The 25,870-nt window shown below is 39.0% G+C and overlaps 1 protein-coding gene across 1 annotated transcript in view; it reads left to right on the forward strand.

Moving 5' to 3' along the window:
• Positions 1-25,870, forward strand: part of RTTN (rotatin) — a 100,672-nt gene that overhangs the window by 13,287 nt on the left and 61,515 nt on the right. Inside the window, exons 11-24 of the mRNA XM_063130509.1 lie at positions 610-780; positions 3,847-4,059; positions 4,701-4,813; positions 5,757-5,883; positions 6,365-6,490; positions 10,429-10,545; positions 11,465-11,601; positions 12,511-12,682; positions 15,291-15,390; positions 17,009-17,097; positions 18,095-18,212; positions 19,614-19,710; positions 22,433-22,501; positions 24,182-24,370. Of these exons, the coding sequence (XP_062986579.1) occupies positions 610-780; positions 3,847-4,059; positions 4,701-4,813; positions 5,757-5,883; positions 6,365-6,490; positions 10,429-10,545; positions 11,465-11,601; positions 12,511-12,682; positions 15,291-15,390; positions 17,009-17,097; positions 18,095-18,212; positions 19,614-19,710; positions 22,433-22,501; positions 24,182-24,370 (1,838 nt within the window). The remainder of the gene's footprint in view (positions 1-609; positions 781-3,846; positions 4,060-4,700; positions 4,814-5,756; positions 5,884-6,364; positions 6,491-10,428; positions 10,546-11,464; positions 11,602-12,510; positions 12,683-15,290; positions 15,391-17,008; positions 17,098-18,094; positions 18,213-19,613; positions 19,711-22,432; positions 22,502-24,181; positions 24,371-25,870) is intronic.

The raw sequence follows: 25,870 nt of genomic DNA on the forward strand, positions 1-25,870 counted from the left end.
AGGATTTTTACAACTGCGATGCCATCCCTAAGGGAGCCTTGCTATAGTGGATCTCTAGCAAAAGGTATAGGAAGCCCAGTTTCTTATAGATTTGTAACAGTTGGGGAGGCTGAAATAGATTTATAGGGCAGTATCTAAAGGTGTCATTCTGCAAACTCAAATAGTGCTGATGGAGCTCTGATTAATCTTTCTATTGCACAAATGGTTACGCGTTAAGTATGCGCAAGTGGTATCACAATGGATTGTGAAAGCGTAACTTTTGTTGAATTCTCCACTAGCACATAATTCAAACCTAGTTTCCTCTTGTGCAACGTCATTTGCACCAGCGGAATGACACACTTGGACACTTTCCATAGTAAATTTCTTGTGAACCTGTATTGAACCATCTTGTGGAATGAAGACACAGTTGAAAAAGACTTTTAAAGAAATGTGTGTTAATGATTCTTTCCTCACCCTATTTTAAATACTATGTATTTATAATAGGGTGAGGAGGGATTTTACTGATATGTCTTTACCTTCTTCTAAAGGTACTTGTATTAGTAACTGGGTATATTCCTGGCATCTTTTGTTCATGAACATTGACTTGACAACTTCTTTTCTGATTTGCAGAAGGAAAAGCTGCTTGAAATCCTAGATTCATTGGGGGAAACCATTTCCTACCATAACAGTAATGCAAGTTCAGAGCAGCCCGAACTTTTGACAGTGCACCACAGAATTGCATTTGTTAGTGTTTCACTTTTCACAGTTCGATTACTGCAAGCTCTTCTCCCTGTAGAGAAGGTGAGATTTTTCTGTACACAAGAGGCTACTTGTGGGGGATGCTTAAAAGGGTTATGTTTGGTTCGGAGATTTTTAATTTCAAGTTTTCAGTTAATCGCAAATAAGGGGAAAGGAGTGGAAGACACCCAATTCAAATACAATACAATGCAGGAAAGAGAGGGGAAAGTGGTTATTGTTTGGAAGAAGAAACAATGTATACTAAACAAACATGGAAAAAACCATCTAAAAAACCAAACAAACCATGAACATGACTTTCAAGCAAAGCTGACCAAGCATCGCTTTAGTTCTCTTTGTCCCCTATCAATACAGAACTGACTCAAATAGAGGTGTGGAGTGCAAATCATTAATCCATTGTACTTTGGCGGGCACTGTCTCCACTTTCCAGTGTTGAAGTATCATATCATTTGCCATTCCTGTTGCGTTCATCACCTACTGCACAGGTCAAAGTAATGGGAATCCAGTTTAAAATATGGTGAAGTTTCCAATACTTACCAATACTCACCCTCCAAAAAACTTTTAACTGGGCAACTTCACATCATATGAATGAGGTACCCAATTTCCACCCTACGTTGCCAGCACCTTCAAGAGGGAGATAGCAAGTTGCTGTCTGTGCTGTCCAATAAGTCTGGAACTCTAGGTTTTGTTGAATGAGATGTATCCTCAGGTTAAGGGAGGTCTTTAGACAAGGGTACTCCGGACCAGTGCTTAGACTGATGGGGTACTCCAATTTCACTCCCCACAAATATGAGATGTCTACCTTAAATGTATGTGAACACCAACAATACATGTAGGCTGCAACCCTGTAAGCTAAGCATGTATTCCAGGACATCTGGGAGTGCAGAACAAATTGGTCTAAAACAAACGCTGCAGAACCATAGATGCAGAAGTTGCAAAAACTGCCAACATGACTTGTTGAGCTAGTCAGATCCCTTTTGTAGATTACAAAAAGCCTTGAATTATCCTTCCCTATCCAGAAGTTAGTATTTCCACTTTTTCTTTGGGTTATGCCACAAAATGAGTTTGATGTATACATGTGGGTGATACCAATGGATTGAGGCACTTGGAAGAGAAGCTCAGTGGTAAAGTATTGTAGGTTAGGAAAACTGAAGCCTGCATTCTTAATTGGTAGTTGTAATTTTCTTAGTGAAAATTACACACACACACACACACACACATCACTTAAAATCCTGATCAGTAGTGGTTGCAACATAGTCATATTTCCGAATAGTACATAGTTTTACTTCTCACAGAAAAAATTATGTTATTACAACAACATTAACAAAAATAGCATCAGATTTGAACTTTCTTTACTACTTTGTTCACCTTATAACAAGTCTCCAGCCCGTGTACATGCACATCTGATACCTGTGGGTGTGCATGGATTTTAAACAAAGTGGAAAATGTACTGAACACAATGTTTCCTTGAAGTGTCACTTCTGGTTAAAATGCATCCCAAGAAGCAGGTGATCTAAGTAAGATCACAGCAGTGAGCACAAATTCACATGTAATAGCTCAATAAAAGCACAATTGTTCCTAGTTCCTGAACAACACGTAGATCAATATTCTTCATCTATCATGGGATCAGTGGATTACTGGGTTGGTTTCAGTGCTCTAAGTGTTCCGTTTTTAATGCAATATTGTTTCCAGTTAAAACTGTCAAAGTAAATCAGACAGACTTTTCTGTTTGTTGTGGATTATGCACATAGCTAGAGTTAAAGAAATTATGTCATGCTATGTTTTGAAGCCAGAAATGGAGATTAAGTGTTGTGTCTGCCATCTGGTGGTTAGAGAAGAAATTTACACCTCAATTTACATTCCTTTTAATCTACTGGGTCATATATATACCACTTTGAGTAAATTTTCAGCTGTGTTGTAGCCCTACCTCTGCATTTTCATATCGCTTGGTAATGGTAAAGAGCAGTAGATCCTTAGCTAATGGATGCTGGTATAGCTGCAAAAGCACAGTAGAGGCACTGGCTAGTCATTGTATAGATTCAACTGCTATATATAATGTATAGATCCAGCTCCTTTATTTATTTATTTATTTATTACATTTTTATACCGCCCAATAGCCGAAGCTCTGGGCGGTTCACAAAAATTCTGCAGTCGTAATCAGTTACTTTCTTCCATGGGGGCTTTAGTTGCTATAGTCATCACTTCTTTTTTATAATGTATAATTTGTCTATCCATCTTGTTAGCTCAAGGTAACTAACAAGAATATCAATTCAAAAAACGCACCTCAATAAAGGCACCTTAACACGCATTCCATATAACATATTATATGTTATTTTATATTCTAGCTTGACTCATGCAGATCATCTGCACACTAGTACTTTATTGCTCAGTATCATACTTTTCTGGCTTTTCCATGGGTGCCTGGAAAAAGCTGGGTATGAGGCTGACCCAGGAGTCCATTGGACCCCCCCCTTCCAGCCACTCCTTCCCTTTCACCTGCCTACCGACTCGCAAGACTTACCTGAGGCCTCCGCATGTGCCAGTGAGCTGCCCAGTCTCCTCTCTGGGTTCCCCCAGCTCGCCTGCCCTCCGACCCATGGGACTTATCTAAGGCCTCCATGTGAATTGCTTTGGCAATTATATGTTTCAATGCTGCCCCTCCCTCCCAGCTGCTCCCCCCCCCACTCCCAGTCTCAGCCTATTGGATCACTTGTGCATTCTGGATCATATATTTTGGCTTAGATTCTGCACAGTATGCCCATCAGTTTGAACAAAATGAGTGTAAAACATCTCCGATTCAATATTCATGGTTTTCTGAAGAGCTGGCAGAATCCAGCACAGTGCTTACACCCTCACCGATTCCCATCCGAAAGCTGTGGGTCCTGCAAATTCCGTTGTGGAATTTCCACTCGTTTCAGTCCCGGAAGCACTAAATCGCCACTGTGTAAACGGCAGGGCAGAAGAGAATCAGGAAGGGCAGAATGCCTCATTGACTTCTGCCCTTTGTTTATTAAAATTATTTCCAAATAATGAAAAGTTAAACTGAGTATCTAATATTTATACTGATTTTCAAGTCTTTTCTTTAAACCTTTTTGATTTTTCTTTCTCAAGGCCAGCCGTGTTTTACCAGAGAGTTTGCTGACCGCTTTATTTGTCCTTTCCCTGGACATGCCTTTCTCTTTGGAATACCCAAGTATTCATGAATCTGTCACCGCATATTTGGAACAAATGAATTCGGAAAATTACAGCATTTATAAACAAGCTGCTGATGCTGCATATTCAATTGAGTGCACCTGTAACTTTATGCTGGATGTCCACAAGGAGGTAGGCAACATCGCCTGAGTAAGTTTAGTTATCAGAATTTCTAGGTCTAAATTTTGTAATGTGTGTATACTTTTGTGAACTTTGTTGCAGAGGGTAATAGGATAATATCTGTTAAAGGTTCCATTCATCACTGTCCCTGTATAAAGGCTAGGAGGCAAAGGACTATGCTTTCTGCTCTAACTTCTCATCCCTAGCCATGTTTGTATACTTTAAACCTGTGGGTGACTTCCTGCAGGGTATGGGGAGACATCTTACCTGGTTGTCACATGGATTTCTTCTACTAGTAAAACTTGTTTAATTTTATCCTGTAAGTGTGACATAATACATGATATGCTTGCTGTTTCATGTTCACAACAGGGCTAATTCGTAAGATATAACAAAGGATATTTCATGATAATGGGCAATGACTTAATGGGTTTGTCAGTATATGGCGAGTTTAAAATATGCTGTATAGCTGCCAGCAACATTCTCCAAACCCTTTAGGCAATATCCAGTGATGTCATTCAGCAAACTCAAATAGTGCTAGAAGAGCACCCCAAATCTTTCTGCTATGCAAGTGGTTGTGCTTAAATGGGTGTTTTGGTTTTATTTTGTTTTTCATACTTTGGATATTGTGTCTATCTGTGCCTTTTATTTTTTAGGGAGAAAAAAATCTTATTGATTTACTGGAGCTGGCAGAACAGGCCCTAAAAAGCCTTCCATATCATCAATATTTTATTTTACTTCAGGAAGTTATCAACATTTGTTCAGACATGTAAGTGTATGACATCTCAATTTACATGATTTAAGAAAAACCCATAGAGAGATTATGGAACCGTTTAATACACTCAATTAAAATTGTTTTATTTTACTGGCTGGGTTTGCATAGTTGTGGGGGTGAAAGAGCCCACTATTGGTTCTTTCCCTGCCCTTGCGTGTGCTGTTTGCGCGACCATGTTTTACAAAATTACCTGCCATGCAGCGTGACTTGCCACATTGTCCAAACCTGGCATGCGAGGGGTAGCTTCGCCTCCACCCCCTAACACTTATTGCAGGTTGTGGGTTGTAGGGTGAATAGAAAGCCACTCCTGCTGCGCAGCAGGTTCAGATGACATGGCAACACATGCTGCATTACAGGTAATAGTTTAAAATGTGGTCGCATGACCGGAATGTGGAGAAAAAACCAACTATGAGTTCTTTTGGGCCCATGGCCATGCTAACCCAGTCATTGGGTAAATTTAAGAAGTAAATGCTTTTGGGTGCTCTTTTTTTTCTTTTCTTTTTTGATTGACTTGTATATCTATAGTACTTTATAAATAACATGATGATTTGTAGAGCAGTTTAAGCCAAAATCAAAACAAAATAGGTTCCTGCCCCGAGGAACTTACAAATCCAAACCCTGCTGACCACTGGGGAGAAAATGGGTGGATGGGACACAGGAATCAGCATTTTAGTGCATGTCTACTCAGGAACAGTTTTCTCCAGAAGTAAGGACCACTGGATTTTTCTTTCTGGTAAATAAGCTCACAATATCAACTTTATAAATGACGGTTTAGCAATTAAACAAGTAATGACAACAATGAGCGAATAACTGAATTAGTCAAAAGCTCCTGAGTGCCTTGGCTAAGGAATATCTGCACCCCAAGGCTTAAGGAATTGGCTGCCTGTGTCTTAAAGCAATTACTCTGTCTTCTATATTGAGTTATTTCTGTTTATAGCTGGAAGTCTGCCCAAGCCAGCCCATTTCTGCAGGCTGAGAGTCAGAAGGTGCTCCTCCATCTGTTGTCCCATCCTCTGTTGAATATAAGAACTGAAGCTTATCGCTGCTGCCTCAAAATTGTTAAGGTTAGCATTTAAAATGGCTTGTAGTTCCTACAAAACGAAGATTCCCCCCTTTTTTATACTTAAGTTACTTTCTCTTCCATTTAGTAATCTCATAGGAGGCACATAGAATAGTCTGTTTGGAAATCTGCCTTAATAGTGTTACGCTGAAAACCCAGCATTTTGCTGTATGAGCCTGCCTGGTATGAATGATGCATGAAAACTTTTAGATTTAGCTGAGTTTCAGAGAAAAGAGGATATATTGACATGTTTTCTTTGTCTTCTCTACCCATCTTCCTGCTAAATTGTACTTTATATGGTTCTTCTCGTTCAGGGTATATAAAAAGCTGCTTGCTTAAGAAAGATAAATAAGGCTAACAACCCAGCACATAACACTCGATTTTTGTTAATATCGTTACTTCGTTGGAAATAGCTTAACTACTATGCATAGTCCAAGAAACATATTGTCAGTACAATACTTAACTATCTTACCTCTTCTTCCTAGGAATGTTTAGGCATTCATAATATCTCTAAACCAGTTTCTTCAGTCAGCTGTGGAATACATTTCTTGCTTCATCCCAAAGTTCTCTATGAAATCTGTAGTTTTGGCCTTCAAGACTCCCAACATGAGGTACTGCATTTTGTATATTATATTATGTGTGAGTTAAAAGGAATTGCATACACTGAAGGTCTCTAACTTTTTTAAATCCCAGATTAAGCCTTGTGGACCTTCACCCTGAACAGATCTATTTCGATGTAAGACTTCCTGACTTCAGTAGAACATATTTGCTTAGAATTGAAGCAAGTCTTACCTTTGAATGTTTAAATAGAATCAGAAGAATGACAGAGAATGTATAGAAAGTTTTTGAAGGGGAAAAAATACAACAGATTTTTGTGTATCACCAGGACCTCAGTAGAAGGAAAGTCCTCCCACACCCCCATGGCCCCCCCAAATCCTTCTTTTGTAGAAGGGGCCTAACTACGTGGTCTTTTCATTTATATTCTTTGCTGTCTTAAGAGCTCCCATTATTGTTGGAAGCGTTATTTTGCGGGGTGGATAGAGAGAATCCTGGGGCTAATAAGTATCTGTAGACTTTTCAGAGACTCTCCATTGGCAGCTTCTTTTTAAACCGGACACCACTTGCATGTCAAAAATAGTAGTATGCTGCTACACATAGTTACATGCTGCTTTCTTTCAGGTAGGGCATATTTGCTATCATAGCAGCTATACGGAAGTAAGGTGGCTTCATGGTGGTAAAGGAAGGAGAATTGAAAGGTGCTATTTGAAATTTGAGTAATTGGATTGACACATTTGCTACTCATCCTACCCAATGGCTATTTATTTAAAAACTCTTCTATACTGTGTCAAAAGATTCCAGGGTGGCTTATAGGAATGAAAAATATGATTATAAAATTACACCAATAAAAAGCAGTATAAAAACCAAAATCAATGATTAAAACTGCCTGAGAGAATCAAAAGATCTTTGCTTAAAAATAGTGTAGGCACCAGGTGAGCCTCTCTGGAGAGAAAATTCCACTAATTTCTGCAACCAAAAATTATCTTTCCATGCTTTTACACCAAAGGCATTCAGAAGAGAATCAGCAGATGAACTAGGTTCGTAGGGAAGTTGATAGGGAAAATCTGTTATTTGAGGTACCGGGGTCCCAAGCTGTGTAATTATCTCCCTGTGTTGTGGTGAGAGACATAGACTGTGGCCTGGCTTATACATAATGAATATGCATGGGCTTATTGTTGGTTTTAAACTCTGGGTTGTTTCTCTTGTCATGGCGAATAAAGTAGAAGTGATGAGCAGTCACAAGGCAAGACACTTGCCCTGTTGAATACTGCACTATAATTCTAGTATAGAATAAGTAAACTCCATCTTTCTATAAATGCATTGTCCTGCTGCATTCTTTCTCTGACTCTTACCAAGTCTTTCAATTTCACCATCTAAGACATGTCCCATATTCTATTAATCCATTCTCTAACTTTTTCCCAATTATGAGAAATAGCTGTATGGGCTGCCATTAATAAATGAGCTGTCATTAATGCACACTAGTTCAATATTTTCTACATGTACTATTTTAAACATAATAAAGTAAACATCAGTGGATTTAATGAAAAATAATCACCAGTCCCAGGGGCTATTGGATATGGTGGATTGCTCCAAAAGTGGCAAAACAGACTTGGTCCATGCTTTTAAATAGCATAGCATGACCACTTGATTTTATACATGGAATGCCAATCAAGTCTTTGATGCATGCTAGAGTATGTTTGGTGTAATTATTACATTCCCCACTCCCCCTTCACATAGGAAATCCAAGATAAGGTTTTGCATCTAGTTATTGCAGTATTTACTTGCAGCAGGATATTTAAAGATTGAACTAAAATCCAGGGAAGAACAATAATTTTAATAATTGAAATTCTTTCCATCCAAAGATTCTTAATCAAGTCCAATTTGATAAATCCTTCTTAATTTTCTGTTATAATTTATTATGGTTAAATTGATTTATGTCTTCTAATTTAGGGTGGATTCCTGCATTGAGCAGGGGGTTGGACTCGATGGCCTTATAGACCCTTTCCAACTCTTCAATGATTCTAATTTATGAGTAACCAAACCTCCGAGATACCTTATTAGAGTGTCCCTCCATGAAATTAAGTACTTTTTAGCTAATTTAGCCATATTCTGTTGTCTACCTTAAATCTATCCATTTATAGGTATTTAAAGTAATTTTATATCTAGAAACCTTACAAAAGTACAATTAAAGCAGAATCATCTTAGAAGAAGTGTATTTTCTGTTGAGTTATTTTCACTTTTAAGCCCAAAATATTGTGATCCAAACGAATAGCTTCTCCAAGAAACTCTGTTGCCCTGCCAGATGCCCCTTTTCAATTGAAAACTTCCTGATTTGACACAAACAAAAGCTGTAGGATTAGTATATATCATTCTTATCCGGCCAATAAATTCCTGACCCAATTCAGATTTTGATAATACTTGATAAAGATAACTCCACTCCACCCTATCAAATACTTTTTCGGCATCTAGAAACGAATGCCAAGGGTTTGTCCTGCTTTTTAATTTTAAATATTAAATTCAAAAGTTTACGAATGTTAGTTGATGTGGTCTACCACTTAATAAACTCTGTCTGATCTTCCTTTATATAGTGACCCATGGTGTTACTTAACCTGTTCACAAGTATTTTGCTCCAAATCTTAAAATCCTGATTTAATATGGCAATATGCCTATATCATTCTGGTATCCTGTGATTTCCCTCCTGCTTAGGGATAACAATGCTTTAAAACACTTTTCATGTCTTTGGAAACACCTTATTCTGCATAGTTTCATTGACTATCATTCATCTAATAAATAATGAGTAGCGAAAGACTTGGGTAGCAAAATATCTGGTAACATTCAGCTGTGAAACCAACAGGACTTAGTGTCTTGTTATGCTTTAAGCCCTTCACAACTTATGTTCTTCTTTTTCAAATTAACTACTTACTCAGAAGTCAAGGAGGGACATTTATTTTATTTTCTCTAAAAAGAATAATCTTATTGTCAAATGAAAGGGAATATTTAATGTGTCTAATTCTTTGTAATAATGTACACATGTTACCCATATCTTTCGCGGCAGAAACTATCCTATCACCATCATTTAATTGAGTTAGCATAGCCTGTCACTGTTTCTTATTTGATTAAAGCAGCTTACAATTTATCTGGCTTACTCCTTTTCCCAAATATACTCCCATCTCAAAAATTTCAGAGAATTCTCTATTTGATAGCAGTTCAGGAGATCTCTTTCCTAGATGCTTCCAATTTTCTATATAACTCCAAGGAACATGTTTGTTTATATTGAAGATCCAATTATTCAGTTTGTAATCTGAGATTATATATTCTTTTCTCTCTTTCCCTAAATTCTTTAGTAATAATTGCTCTTGTCTCTTGTATTAAAAAATCTCTCTTTGTAAAATCTTCCTCATTCTCTTTTTCTAATTTCTAATCTTTGGACAGGGGGAGGCATAAGTGAAATAATGACCATTTTCCATTTTCCATTCATTGATCTTGTTTTCCTATAATATCAAAATTAATAGATGATCAAAATTAATTAACCAAATTGCATAATCTAGGAATCTACAAGAACATGGAATACTTAAAACCTGTTTTCCAATTATTAAATATAGTTTGTTAAAAAAAAATAATAATAATATATTTAAAACCTTAATAAAGTAATCACTTAAAGATCATTTGGAAACCATGGAGTGGGAAGCAAGCCATAGGATGTAAACGTATCCAATATTTTAAGGTGAGGAAGTTATTTTTGCCATTCCTTGTTTCTTCACTCCAGGCAATTTTTGCAGCTTATTCTTACATTCTGCTTGAAGATTGATGCTAACAGGCAGTAGAATCACAAAAGTATTTCACCACAGTCATTCTTTTTTCTTTTTTTTTGCAAAGCACAAAAACTATTTGGCATTAAGTGCCAAAGCACAGCCTAATTTCCCTTTCTGACACCAACAAATTGATTTGATCAGTCTTTATTGCACTCTCTCACCTTCTCTCGTTAAAACAGGTATGCTCAGCTGCCACGTTTGTACTGATGTATCTTCTTCAGAGCCGATTGATGATGGCAGCAGTGACCTGGAACAAGTTTATTGAGGCCCTTTATCCTGTTGTTCCAATTCTTCAGGTAATCTCAGCTTCTTGAAACACAGTTTATCTTGAGCTAAGCTTAATTGCTTTGCCGATAGGAGCAGCACTGACATTAGACAAAAAGGGAAAATATATAAGCATGGCAACCAGGCAAATAGGAAATAGAGGATTAATCAATATACTTGTTTGAATGTTCTGGATGAATGCTGGAGAACCAAGTGGCATCAGGCTTCTTAAAATAGAAAAGATTAATTCCAACTGGATTACCTGGCATTTTTCTGAACAGAATCTTATTTCTCTAATCATCCTAAATCCTTCCTGATCATGGCTCAGGGGAAAAACCATAGATATTCTTTTTATGAACTAGCAAGAAATGTCAGGATAATGAGTCTTAGAATCATTGCCCAAGTCCCTCTTACATGCGATTCGAAGCCATTTTATGACCATAAGAATAGTTGTGTTGAGCTGAAACATAGAGGGACTATTTCACAGCAGATACGTTGATGTGACCACACTTGTCCATGAAACATGAATTGGGGTTAAAGCTTTGCTGCACAGTGCTGGTGGGCATTGAAATTGCCAACACAGCATGACAAGGCAGGATTCCGGATGGAATGGCATTGCATCACTTTCCACACAGCCCACTGAAACAACCGGCAGTCAGGCAACAATGGCTGTGAACTGGCATAATAAATGTACAGAAGTAGCAGAGTTTGAAATAACACTTTCCTGAAAGACTAGCTTCTGCAGTGAAAATTCAACGCAGCACTAGTTCATAGTGATGAGTGTGAGCGTATGTGTGCATTTTGGTAGTCACCCATCAATTGGATTTGGCCTACCAAATTCCAGTTGCCAATAACTGAGGTAGTCTTTAATTTACTGTTACCATGAAGACTATTTCAGTGCATGACATTTATCTCCTTTGAATAGTCTATGTACTCTAAATATATACTTAGGGTTATGCGGATACTGAAGAACCTCTGGGTAACTGCATCCTCACACTGAGTGAAACAACTGCTGAAAAAGAAGGGATTCTCCCAAGAACTACTAGACTTAGGGCTGCCCTGCGTCTTCTGTTCTCGAAAAAACCATTGTGAGTAAACCTACTATAATTTCTGTGTATGAGAAGGGTTAATTTTATCTGTGTCATCATGGTCTGCCTGTTGACCAGAGTTCTGAAGATAAACTTATTTTTTGTAACACTGGGCATACCTATAGCAATTTTTCCATGGACTTTCAAATGGCTTATTTTCAAAAACATTGAGCAGGATATAAAGTACAAGTGACAACCCTCCTCCTAGGTGAAGCTTTTCAGTGTGAAATAGCATCCTCAAGATGAAGGTTTAATTAATTAGGCATATCCCTAGAGAGCTGCAGAAAATGTGAAAGAGACTAGTTTGGAAGTGTGTGGACACATGTTTAGCTGTGTACAAGAAGAATTTGGCTGGTAGAGATGAAAGATCAGCAAAGAAGAGGTCAAATCCGTATTTCAGTATGAAAGACTAGGCATAGAAATTAGGAGATTCTGTGGGGACAATAATGAAATCAATGTGTAAAATATTGGGAATAAAACTATTTAATGTAACTGTTTTTAAATCAGCATTGATTGATAACTGGTCTATGCAGTCTTTTAGATTTTTCACAAGGCTTATAAGGATTCTCATTTGGGAGCCAGCTCTCAGATGAAATGTATACATTCAAAATGTCTTCCTTCAGCCAAACACCTTATAGGATCGATGAGTGATTTTGGACAAGCCATCTCTCGCTGATCTGTACTCCCAATCTTTAACGGGAATTACTTCATACATAAGACTTTGGAGAAACTAAAATAGACAAGAACTTGTAGAGCAGGCAGACTGAAAACATTCCAGCTATTTGGGAAAGGATAGGGCTTTCGGTGTAAAGCATTTTGGATTTTAGGCATGTGTGTATTTAAAACTGCGTTACCAAGCAGGAAAGGTTTCCGAGGAGAAAAATCTAAGCCATTGCTTTATTTCTTCAGAGTTCGTTCCATGGCACTGAAACATTTAATGTTTCATCTTACGGTTGAAGAAGAGGCAAACCTGAAGCGCACACTACTGCATGGTAGTGCCTTTTCCAGCATTCCCAACTTACTTATTGTGGAAAAGCCTATAGAGCTCAAACTGGATGATGCAAAAGAGTCCGTTTTCAAGGTGAACACAGGAATCATTTAACAGGGTTGATAGCACTGAACTATGCAAGGAGATGCAGCACTGATGGCACCGTTGAAAAGTACTCTGTCTCAGTTTTGAATTGGAAAATTCTTTAAAGATTTTCCTCAACAATAAATGATTCAAGGTATTTGAGAGAAACTTAATTAAGTCAAGGCTTATGTGCAAGGTCTAATGTGATGCAGTGAATTGTCAGTCTTGGCCATGCATACTGGATTCAGATTTTGCACATTTAGGGTCATGCATCAATTGCCTTAGACAAGTTAGTTTCTAACAATAAACAACTCAATCTTTAACGGTGTAACAAATTTAGTTTACTGTAAAAAGATCTCAACACTACTGAAGTAAGAAGATGTTTAAAGTTTAAGAGTAGGCTAGGTAAAATAAGTACAGTAACGTAAAATAAGCTATAGGCAATCCTATAACATCCCCCTGTCCCCTGACAGGGAAATCGCCTCTGTCTTTCTCCTACCTTGTTGACAACAACCCAGTGAGGCATAGGATTTTCAGAAGCCTCCCAAGCTCAGAGGCTAACATCTAATAGGCAGTGATCCCATATGATTGTGCTCCAAAACAATCAAGGTCTTATATGACAAGGTGCTTTTTTCTCTCCCCAGTTTTTTTTTTTTTTACATACATACAAGAATTTGTATATATCCATAGCAGTGAATAGATATAAATATCCATTCAGAGGTGGCATCTATATGCAACTAGTTCAATTAATTGCATTATAGGAGGTGAGCATTTTTCCTTCCAATGTTGTATTATCAATCTTTTAGCTGTCAAAAGGACACAGAAAATCAATTAATGCTGACCATTAATTTCCATGAAGCAGATAAATAATTTAAAAGAGTTTGTACATCAGCAAATATTAAGACTGTTCCAGTACAAAATTTATCTGTATAATATCCTCCTCCAAAAAGAAGCAACTTCTTGCCAAAACATATGTTTAAAAGGAACATTAGCTGTGTTGCACAGCCAGCAATTAGCTGACTTAGACAAACCCTTATTAAAGAGATGTTGCAACATCCAGTAGACCCAAAAATGTTTTTGCTGAATAAGGCTCAATCTAAGATAGGTGTGACAGGTATAGATGCCAAAGCAGCAATCCACTGATCAGGCAATATGGGACTGTCCAACTCCCTCTTCCATTCCTGCTTAAAGCCCTGTATATCTTATTTATTCACCAATAATATGCCTTTATAGACATGGATCGTGGTCTCGTTGCCTGACCAGCCTCAATAGGTTTCCATTAACGATGGAGACTCGGTTGCTGTAAAAGTCGCCGGGCCAAACCTAGATACTAACAAATGCTGCAATTGCGAGTATTGAAACTTAGCTAGCAAGTCATATTGGGCTTTTTAAATATGAGAGAACTCCAAAAGTGGTTCCAACATAATTGGAGGATGGAGCTGGTGTTGAGAAAAGAATGGAAGTTCTTCTGGTCATACGCAGCCTTCTTGCCTCATAGTTGCCCCAACTGGCCTAAACAAGCTTTATTTCAAGCCATCATGTTCCACAAAGTAAGTAAATTCATAAGACTTGCTTTATGCTGAGCTGTAGTAAGACATTTGTAATGGCATTTTTAATGTACCTATAGTATGAGACTTTGAGGGGCCACTGGGATTTGCCATTATATCTCCCTCAAACTCTGCAGGGCTGACTTCTGGCTCTGGCACCTGTTGTTGCACCTGGATACCAGAGGCCAGTGAGCTGACCTGGAAGTTGTCTAGGGAGGCTGGGATGGTCTGTGAGGTTGGAGCCATGATTGTCATGCAGATGGGAAGATGAAAGACAGCGAGAGTAGGGAGTGGAGGTGGAGAAGAAGGAAATGAGAGCACGAGTAGAGAAGTGATCAGAGCCAGAATGGGTGAGGAGGTTGAAGGAAGAAAGCAGACAGAAAGAGCTCCAACAGAATGGCAAGGTAGGCAAAAGGGGATTAGTGGCAGCGTGAGGTACTGGAAGAGGGCAGCAAGAACGAGAGGAGAGGGTAACCAGGAGTAGTCAAAGAAAACAAAAAGCAGTGATATAGCTGTTTGTCTAACAAACGTAGGGTGACTGGAACTGTCATAGAGGAACAAGGATAACTACTGTGAACCGCCCAGACAGCTTTGACTGTTGAGTGGTATAGACATGAAATAAATAAAATAATTCCCAATGGCATTATAGTGAAGGTTGTCTACTGCAAACGTGGATGAGGTTATAGAAGAGAGGAACTCCTGGGAGCCCCTTCGACCCCTGAGAAACATGAGCAAGAAGCTCTTGGAAAGACACTCATGAGAATATAAAAATCCTTCCAATATATACATTTGTGACTATTCAGGCCCTATAAGGGATGCTGTCTGTCTGTATCTAAAGATACTATAAGACTGTGACTTGATATTGTGAACATGATCAAAAGAATTCTCTCTAGTGACTTACCTGTGAGAAAAAAGAAACAACATCTCATTGAACAATCCCTGGCAGTGTCCTGCAGTTTGCCTTATTTCACTGAAGACTGGGATTGAGCTGCCCTCACTCTCCCTATGGGGGACGACGAAGGCAAATATTATTCCAGATAAATAACTTTATGCATTTGTTTCATTTTTAGGCTGAAACAGTTGTTAAACTGTACAATATATTTATCTCTGACACTATTGATCTAGTTTTGAGGAAGTCTGCAGCTGAACAATTAGCTGTGATTATGCAAGGTAAAGTTCTCTCAAGCATCTATATACCAATAGGTCACAGAGTTGTTTCCTGCTTATGGGTAATCCCGGTATAATATTTCCAGATAAATGATCCATGCAACTCATTTTTCTTGCGGTAAGCCAGTGACCAGGATAATTTTTGAAAGTCTTTCATGAATTATTTTTCTGACAAAGTTTTTGTAAGTATTCACCTGTGGGGATCATTAAAAAACTATCTCACTGATTTATACTACTTGATGATGATGATATTTTTATTTAATAAACCACTGTCCTGCAGGCTTACAATTTAATAGAAACAATATAAAAAGGAAAGAACGGGGAAAACAGGAAAAGAATCAAATTAAGGGACTATGAAAGGTTGTCACACAGATGAGGGCCAGGATCTCTTCTCGATCTTCCCAGAGTGCAGGACATGGAATAATGGGCGCAAGTTACAGGAAGCCAGATTCCGGCTGGACATCAGGAAAAACTTCCTGACTGTTAGAGCAGTACTACAATGGAACCAATTGCCTCGGGAGGTCATGGCCTCTCACACCCTAGAGGCATTCAAGAGGCAGGTGGGCAGCCATCTGTCAGGTATGCATTAAGGTGGATTCCTGCATTGACCAGGGGGTTCGACTTGATGGGCTTGCGGGCTCCTTCCATTTCTACAATTCTATGATTCTATGATCTCTTCATAAACTGTTATACTCATTTATTAAGCAGTTGTAATGAGATCTGATGGGAGAGGAGGCAAATGGCCGCTGGTCCTGGTTGAGCTGAAACGTCTAAAATCACTTTGCTGCACTTGGTGTTTCCCCAACCCTGTGAGTTAGCAGCCAATGAAATGAGCATGGTGATGTCATGTCATACATTTTGGGATACAAGAATTACCAGGCATTGGGAGGAGGGGGAGACGGAAGAGGAGAAGCAGGGCTGCTGCTTTTAGTGGCAATCAGATTGTTTATAGAATAATGAACTCAGCTGACAAGTGCTGACAGGATTATATTCAAAAGGGTGCCATAAAGAAATAAGAGGGAGGCATTGGCATGCCTGTGGAAACACCAAAGTAGGCAGAACTCCCCCCTCCCCACCCCAAAAAAGAAGCTTGAAGAAAAAAGCTATGTCAGAGGGGGAAAGCCTCCCTCCCAAACAGGCCAATGAGGACTGAGTGTGCTCAGTGGCCACAGAATGCTGACTATTGGCAGGAGACAATGGAAATCCAGGGGACCATGGAACTTTAGCCGCTAATTCTTTAAATCCAACAGTCAGTTGGATTTTTTAAAAAAATGGTTAGAAGAAACTCCTATGGGGATACCCCCCCCCCCAAAAAAAAAGCCCAGCTCAATGAGGATTGGCTTTGCTGAGTGGGCACAAAATGCTGACTGACTGGGATAGGGTGACAGAAAACAAAACAGGGTGGGAATGAAACAGAGTATCTTCAATTCTGACCAGGAGAACTCCACACTAACATTTTATTGGAAGTTCCACTAGTGATTCTTATAGCATCTCATTCTTGCTAAATTACTGCGAGGAAAAGAGACACTTATGAAAGTTGTATCTTAACTATTGTAGGCATTACGTTGTTGCTAAATGTATATAGACATGCACAGAGCTTATTTCTTATTTTCTCTTTTAGATTCTAAAATGCATGACATCATCAAAAATATGGGTGTGATAGACAGAATACTTGCTTATTTTACTGAATGTGTTGACCGGGATGGCAAGGTAATCCATATAAACAGTACGATGTGATGCTTTTCTCATCAACCGCCCTCCAGATTATTGTATGTTAAGTAATATTATTTTGGGTAGAAATTAAACACTTGATACTTCAAATATGCAACTGTACTCTACGATATGCAGCTCCACTCTACAATAGGACACTTCCATATTTTTGCTTGATTAGCTAAAAGAAGTGAGAGTTGTTTGGCTCTTATCTCAAGAGTGTGCTTAAACGCATAGGTCAGTGGAAGTCAACTTTAGCCTCTAATTCTTTAAATCTAACATCACTCAGTTTGTAATAATAAGTAACCATGGATCACTTTAGTTAATTCCTGGCTTGTTGTTACATGTGAACTAAGTTTAAATAAACTATAGACAGTTACTATACAATCCAGGTTTATTTTAAACCATATTTCCCTGTTTACATGTAACAACATGTCAGGAAACAGCTAAAATGAAACTGAATTCTGGTTTATTTCCCCTACTGGCTGTAGAGAAGGAGGAGATGTAAAGGGGGAGTGTAGGAGTCTAAGGCTTCTCTCACACTCTGTTTTGCTTGTGTACATAGCAGTAAACCATGGTTAGAGAACCTGTGGTGAACCAGATGATATTGGGCTTCAACTTCTATTATCTCTAACGACTGCTTATCCTGGCTGAGACTGATGGGAATTGGAGACCCACAATATCTGGAGGACTACAGATTCCCCACCCCTATGCTAAATCACGGTACACTCTTCAAGTCTGGGAACATGTATATTTTGAAGAATGTAATGGGCAGTATCCAGTGAGTTACAACCACTAACCCAAATTACATTGCACTAATGTAAACTCTAGTGCAAAGCTGTTGGCGTTATGTTACAGTGCTTTACACTAGCACTATGTAATTTACATAAGTGGTTGCAACCAGTTGGATACTGCCCTTTGAATGTACGTTTTTAGTCCTCATGAACACGATTAGTTACAAACAGCAGAACATAATTCACTACTTCTCTTTTGACAGATTATGGACTGTATGATGTTGCCATGTCTTATGCTCTTACGGAAACTTGTATATGCAGACCCAGTGAAACGTCTTGCATTGGCCTACCAGCCTTCTGTCTTGCTTATGTTGCTTAGAGGTAAATTCATAAAAGTATCGTAAAAATGTAGGTAGCCTTACTGGACCATTAGAAAAAAATCCAAAAGCCGCAGTAAGGTATAACTTTAATGATTTTGCTAAAGTGCACTGCTGTTCCTCAGATAATATTAATGCTGGGACAATCTCTTCATAGAATTTTTGTGGAAGCATTCACTTTTTCTAACCATATTTTTTTAGTGTAAAGATTTTTCCAATATAAATTATTCTATAAATATTGCAATACACCAAAAAGCAGTGTCCACATGTATGTAGATCTATATTTATAGATCTTGCTGCATACATGTGCAAGTGCACGCACACACACAAAAGAATCTGCTTTCTACTGAATCATACCATTGGTCCATATAGCCCGGTATTCTGACTGCCAGCTTTCCAGTGTGGCAGTCAGAGGTGCTTTCCAGCCCTGCTTCCTGAAGTCCTTTTAACTGAAGATATCCTTGCTTGGCCTTGAAACATCCTGCATGTGAAAGCATGTGCTCCATCTCTATGCTACAGCCCTTTCTTACAATAATAGTCCTTGAATCTGTCCATTTCCCACTATCAAGAAGAAAATAAAGGAGCACGTTGAATTGGAGTTCCAAAAGTTTTAAATATTCTGCATATTGAATAGTTAAGAGTGCTTGCCCTGGTGAGTCATACGTAGTTTGACAGTTTACAATGGAAGTGACTATTTTAATTTGGCAGCTAAATCCAGTAGCTCTAAAATCCCATTGGCTTATTTCTGGTTAGTTTAGCAATTCACTTAAATAAATATTTATTTTCTGTAAGGTTTTGTTATCCTGAGCAGGCATTCTGTTGAGGTAGCAGGTATACATCCTAGAATTAGTTTATTAAAGGTATTTAAAATAGTTCTTGTAGTGCTGAGTTAGTGACCTAGTTTGCATGTCACACCCATGAGTGGGAGTGAGTGCACTGCCTCTGGTGTGCTCCTCACTTCTGCTTTCAGTAAACAACCTTCGAGTGGTCTTGGTCATAGGTTGTGAGCATGATGTCTGAACCCAGGTACTCTGGGTTGCTTAGGGGTTAAACAACTGGCCAAAATTCCAGATGGTCTGCAATTTCTTACCAGACACATTTTAACAAATGGAAAAAAATACTTACTTAAATGAACCTCAAATTAAACAGTTGAAAATATAACCATCCCTAGGCGAGAAAATATTATATGTATTTTATTTCCCAAACTCTTAATATCTGTACATTACTTAGTTTGCAGATATGTATGATGGATTAATATTTCTAGTATATCTTGATGAGGCATCCCATTTTAAAAGCAAATCCAAACTTGTTCTTGTGAAATTAGTAGTCAGCAGTCTGATAGGTTTTTATTACCCAGTGTTTATACTTGGAAAAATCAGTTTAAATTTCTCTGTTCTGTTTTTAGTTTCCTTGATGTTCCAAGACTATAATGCTGTTGTGAGCGAAGTAGCAGCACTGCTTTCTCTACTACTGTTTGATGAAGCAGCAAGAAAAGAGATGTGGTAGGCTAATCTATAGTGATTTGGTTTTATGCACCTTTATTTCCTTACCAAACAAAATGTTTGTTGTTCCCGGTGCTAGCTAAGGTAAATGTAAATTATAAATAAAGTTTTGATTTAGATTTATATGTGTGCATGTATGTGCACACTCATTTTTCTCTTAAATTTATTAGTTGGAGCATCGACAATGAACTTATTCTTGACCTTCACCCCGCACTATTTAAAGAGCAATATAGTGTGTTTGGGAGTTGCTGGGGTGAAGGTTAAGAATATACATGTGTGTGTGTTACAAAGACTAACAACAGAGTATTTAAAAAACAATATACTTTGAGCTAAACGTTTTGGCTTTTGACCTAGTCAATAGCTGTGCTATTCTATTTTATTTAAATATTTTATCTTAAGACTATCTGCCTCCATAATGGATCCAGACCATCTTTGTTGCTTTCCTATTGTACCACTTTATACCTACCTCTACATTTTATATATAATCTAGAAGTAGGTGTAAAGTGGCACAGCAGGAAAGAAACAAGGAGGCTCTGGATCCAGGATGGATGTATCTACAAATATGTATAAATGGGTATATAATCTATCTATCTATATAAAAATGAATCGGATAATGACTTCATGGTCTGGGAATAAACTTAATGTTAAACCTGATATTAGAAAGCCTTAATCCAAGGCTTCCTAAGTGTTTTGCCTGCATTACATGAAATATTTTGCATTATCCAAAGCAACTCCACAGCGTACATTGCTACTTAAGAAGGGTCAATGTAATAAATTGCAAAATTGAAAGCAGTGCCAGATGTTTCTGATCCTGCATTAACTGCTAATACATTAAGAGAAATTCTTTATAGTAGCTTAGTACATATCCACCTTTGATCATGTAGGTCAAATGTATTGTCATAGATAATATGTTGTGTATTACTAGTTGTGATATTGCAAAAGCCTTTTCTGGTAAGATTTTCAATAAAGGAACATATTTAATAGTAAACCTCTTCAGATTTTTCCAGAGAAATATATTTGTTTTGCACTCTTATGTTCTTCCTTTCAATAGAATTGGTATCTCTGCTTTCTTCTCATAGAAGAAGTTATTTAGAAGTGAATTGTGTGGTTTTATTATTAATGTAGTTAAGCCTTTAATATTTTCATAAATATTATAAGCCTTGGATCCACATTTAAGAGGGGGCCCTTCTTTGGCCAACAAGTGTAGAGGGAGGGGATGAGAGGGAATAGGAAGAGACCCTCCTCTAGCACACAGCTGGCAGCTTGGTATTCTGGGTGCCAGCCAGCTGTGCTGTAGTTTAGGCCCTGTCTCAGGAGCCAATTGGCTTTGTTGTTCGGTTCCAGGGCATGGGGCCTTGGAACAGACCTTTTCTGTCTGTTCTACACCTGAACAAAAAGAACCCCAAGAGGCGACTTTCTTTTTGTTCATACTAATTCCACAATGGTGGTCACCTCTTGGGGTTCTTTCTGTTCATATTAATTCCACCACTGCCTTGCGTTTATTTGTTCCACACCTGAGCCATGTATAGGTGGCCTGATCCTCAGATTCTCTAACCAGTAAATTGTGGCCATTGTAACCTCACTTCAGGTATTTCTTGCTTCCATTCTGCCTTTCCCCCATTGCTGGCACAAACCTGAGACTTCAAAGTTCTTGCAGAAAACCTTGAATATCATTGGGTCCATTCTGAAGACACCTTAAACCACGGCTTTAACTATGGTAGTTAAGCCAGAAAGCAAAGCTGTGTTCAGAAGACACTTTAAACCACAGCTTTAACCACAGTGGTTAAGCCAGAAAGCCTTATTTACTATGGTTAAAGCCATGGTTTAAGGTGTCTTCTGAACATAGCCTGGCTTTCTGGCTTAATCACTAGGGGTGTGCACGGACCCCCTGATCCTCTTTGTGGCCGATCCGCAAATTGCAGATCAGGCCCGCTCCGCCCCGCCTCGATCCACCTGGGGGCCACTCCGCTCCACTGTGGAGCTCCAGCTCCGAATCGGAGCTCCGCAGTGGCGGGGAGTGGTGTCAGGTAAGGCCCCCCTCCCTCCTCCCGCTTACCTGTGTCCGTCGCGGCTCATCCCAGCTTCACTAGAGCCCGCGGCTCAACCAGGAACTGTAGGCCCTGATTGCGGCCTACACTTCCTGGTTGAGCCGCGGGCTCTAGTGAAGCTGGGATGGACCGTGACGGACTCAGGTAAGACCCCCCTCCCCCTTGGTCCCTTACCTGGCTCTGCTGCCGTCGCCGCAAAGGCCGCGGCGGCAGCAGGGCCAGGTAAACCCCCCTCCCTCCTCTCCCTTACCTGCGTCCGTCTGCGGTCCCGCGGCTGCTTCAACTGAGCCCGAGGACCCAACAGGAAGACTAAGCCGCAACTAGTAAACCCCACTTACCTTTTTGGCGGAGCTCCGGATTGAGGCGAAGGATCCGCCTTCACCTTGATCCGCTCCGCAACGCTCCGCGAGTCCCCCAATCCTCTTCGCCTCCGCCTTAAGGGTAGGCGAAGCCCCCCGCTCCGCTCCTGCTTTTCCGGTTCGAGGAGAAGCGGAGCACATCCCTATTAATCACCATGGTTAATGCTGTAGTTTTAAGGATCTTCTGAACGGGGCTTAAACATGTATAAATATGAGAGTAGTGAGTTCATAGGCTTAAATGTCAGGATATTTAAGGCACATATTGCTGATTAACCCATAGAATACATCTTTTACATGCATATTTTTTTTTTATAGGGCTGATACTGTTCTCTGTGATTCTAATAGCGTTCTCCCCTTTAGTTTGCCTATTGCTATTGTGAGACGGTAAGTCTTTCTTCTTTGTATCTGTAACAGAGATACATCACTGCTGCTGTGGTATACTGTTAAATTGGAAAGATGTTTCTAATCCTTGTAGTTTATTTGAAATATCATTGTATAATGTTCATTCAAAGTGCTGGTACTAACATACAAAGCCCTAAACGGCTTGGGGCCAGGTTATTTGAAGGAATGCCTCCTCCCATATGTACCTGCCCGGACATTAAGATCATCCACAGGGGCCCTTTTCCGTGAGCCCCTGCCAAAGGAAGTGAGGCAAGTGGCTACTAGGAGGAGGGCTTTCTCCGCTGTGGTACCCTGGCTGTGGAACGAGCTCCCCAGAGATGTCCACCTGGCGCCTACACTGTATTCTTTTCGTCGCCAGCTGAAGACCTTTTTAGTTTCTCAGTATTTTAACACCTAAATTTAAACTTTGCTGTTTTAATTCTGTATTTTAATCCTATATCAATTTCTGCTGTGTGGTTTTATCCTGGTTGTGCTTTTTATATTGTATTTTGTATTTGGGTTTTTAGATTGTTGGATGTTTTATTATGTTCTTAATGGTTTTAATTTTTGTGAACCACCCAGAGAGCTTCGTCTATTGGGAGGTATAAAAATGTAATAAATAAATAAAATTCCAAAAGAATGTGTGACCTATGCAAAAATATTGATCTCTCCACTGTCAGTCAAACACCCTTTTTAAAGCTTCTGCCTAGATAGCACTTAATGAGATTTGGTAGGCCTTGAGGCCTAAGCGTGATAATGCTTAGCCTCTCCTAGTTATGTAGGTTCACAATTGAGAAACTTGAGCTGTTACAGAATATGGCCCATCTCTGACTTCATTACATTAGCTCCAGGTTTTCCACTGGAATCCTTCTGTGTTTGGTTCTCTTTTTAAGGCCCCTGAATGACTGAGATTTTAACTCTTTGCTCCATTAGTGGAATTAGCCTTCCATGAATGGAAACTTTTGCATTTATGGAGTGAAAGCATCCAAGCCGACATGTTTTTCATTTGTTCTATCACTAATTCTCATAGCAAAAGCTCCATCTTCTGCTTGCCCATTTAGAGCAGTTTCTAGTGCCTTGCCCATAATTTTGTTTCCCCTGGAAGTCTGTTGGAGCACCCAAAGCTTCTGAATCTTTCAGAAGTGTTGTCAGATCTTTCAATTTAGGCAGACTTTTGTTGCTCTGTAATCTGAATGATAGGAATGTGTGTTATTTTTCGATGTTCAAGCCCTATCGAGCCATTAGGCTGAAATGAATAGCTTGACAAGGGAAAGTAAACATAGTCTTTTTGTACAGGCAAACCTTCTGATATGCACACAGTATAAAATTTTGGGTATTCCCATACTACAAGATTATTCTGTTGATTGAAGACCTTGCTGCTGTTATTGCCAGGAATTGCAAAATGTTTCCTTGTGTTCTACTTTAAGTCATTTCTAAGCCAGGGCCTAGTGAATGATATAGGGTCATCTGATGCTATAGCATTTCTGAAGTAAAGCAGTAGCCAGGCCACTGTAAATCCCATGTAAGAGTGATATAACTGTGACACAAGAAATGTTTCAAATGTCTTGTCTGAGCCTTTTGTATTTACTTGTAAATTAATTATTACAATTATTCCAAATTGGGAGTTTCTCAGAAGACAGACAACTATTTTAAAACGTAGTGTTTCTCCTTTTCCTCTTAAAGGTATCATCTACCTGTCAGAGTCTCTGCTTATCATGCTGTGAGCCCTAATTCCGTAGTGTTACCATTTTCTGGTGAACTCTGGGCCTTGAAACCTGTGTCAGACATGCTTAAAATGGCTTGGAACTTGTCTTGGTTCCATGGAGTTGATAACCTACTAAAACTCTCAAATTATGAGACAGGAGCAAAACAGTAAGCTATTCACTTTCATAGCATTACAACTCTCTCTGAATCCCTTTATACGTGCTAGAATTTGAAATAGGGTTGCTATTAGATTGTTAGAAAGATCATGTTCTAAGGAATGCTGTTGGTGTGGTTGGTGTGTCATACTGCAATCCACAATGTAAAGTTTCTTCTTATTTACTATAAATGTAACAGCTTGATCTTCTGAGGGATAGCAAAATTAGCTTAGTTCTGGATGTTAGGTCCATTTGTTTTAGGACAGTTGGAAACTTTTTAGGTTGTAGGCTTCTCAAACACAGTTGTGATCTGCTGTCATAAATAAACATAAAAGCTGAGCTTCCCTAAGAGCAACAATTGTTAATCGGGGCTTCTGTGTCTGCCAGACAGGTAGGAAAACTCTTTCCCCAACACATGCAAGACAGTATCATGACTCTCACTGATGGAAGGTGGCAGCAGTTTCCCCTCTGATATTAATAGTGTTAGGGAAGAGCAAACACCATTCTGTAGTTACTGGATATAAATGCTTTGCCTGTTATGAAGATTGTGCCTTCCCTAGCCACTTGCATATTCCCCCGATTCTTTTTAAAAAGGGAGACCAATTTCGTATTCTAACAATATAATACAATATAAATGTCTAAGTAATCTTTTTTATTGGAGGATTCAATAAAATCCTTAGTAGGATTTCCTTAGTAGGATTTCCTTACTTTACTGTAGCTTTCCTTAGTGCCAAATGTCAGAAGGGGGATGGCACTTCAGAAAGGTGTCCCCAAAACTTCATTTCCTTGCTCCTAGGAAAACTCTGAGTTGGGCATAGATCCCTCAAAAGTTTCAGCACTGACTTCGAAGTGATTTGTCAGTACTATCAAACCCAGCAGTAGGTTCTCCCCTACCAACCCCACCTTCCGCAAATGTGCTCTGGAGAGGGTCACTTGGCAGTGGCAAGCCCTGTCTACAACAGAGTCTCCAGTTTAAGGTTGGGATAAACTCACAAGCATTCCCAGAAATGTCCATTAATACTGGGAAGCATGAAAAATATGCTTTCTGGCATCAATGGCATTTCAGCATACACTCATAGGACTACCCAGATTTCATATATGAGGCATCCACTTTAAAAAAGTTTCTCATTTGCTGCGTCCTCCATTCATCAGGATAAGTTTGTGAAAGCAGGGTAGAAATGGTGGGGAGGTGAGTGATTGGCAGGTTCCCCAACTTGGAATCCAAATCCAACCCACGTTTAGATTAGTTTGACTTGGGCCTAATTCAAATTCAGCCCATGTTAACTTGTTTGAGTTGGACTCATTTCAGGCTGAGCCTGAGTTACTTTGCCCATAACTTCCTTTTGTTATTGATTAAAAATCCTGGAATCTGCTGTGAAAGATGACTATATCAGTAGTTGGCAAATGAAAAGCATTTTAAAAATTAGGTATTGTAGTAATATTTCATACCTAGGCTTTAAAACAAGATACATGCTGCTTATATTGAAATTCATTTGATAAAGGGGGGAAAAAA

Source organism: Elgaria multicarinata, chromosome 7 (assembly GCF_023053635.1).
Source record: "Elgaria multicarinata webbii isolate HBS135686 ecotype San Diego chromosome 7, rElgMul1.1.pri, whole genome shotgun sequence".
Classification (NCBI taxonomy): domain Eukaryota; kingdom Metazoa; phylum Chordata; class Lepidosauria; order Squamata; family Anguidae; genus Elgaria; species Elgaria multicarinata.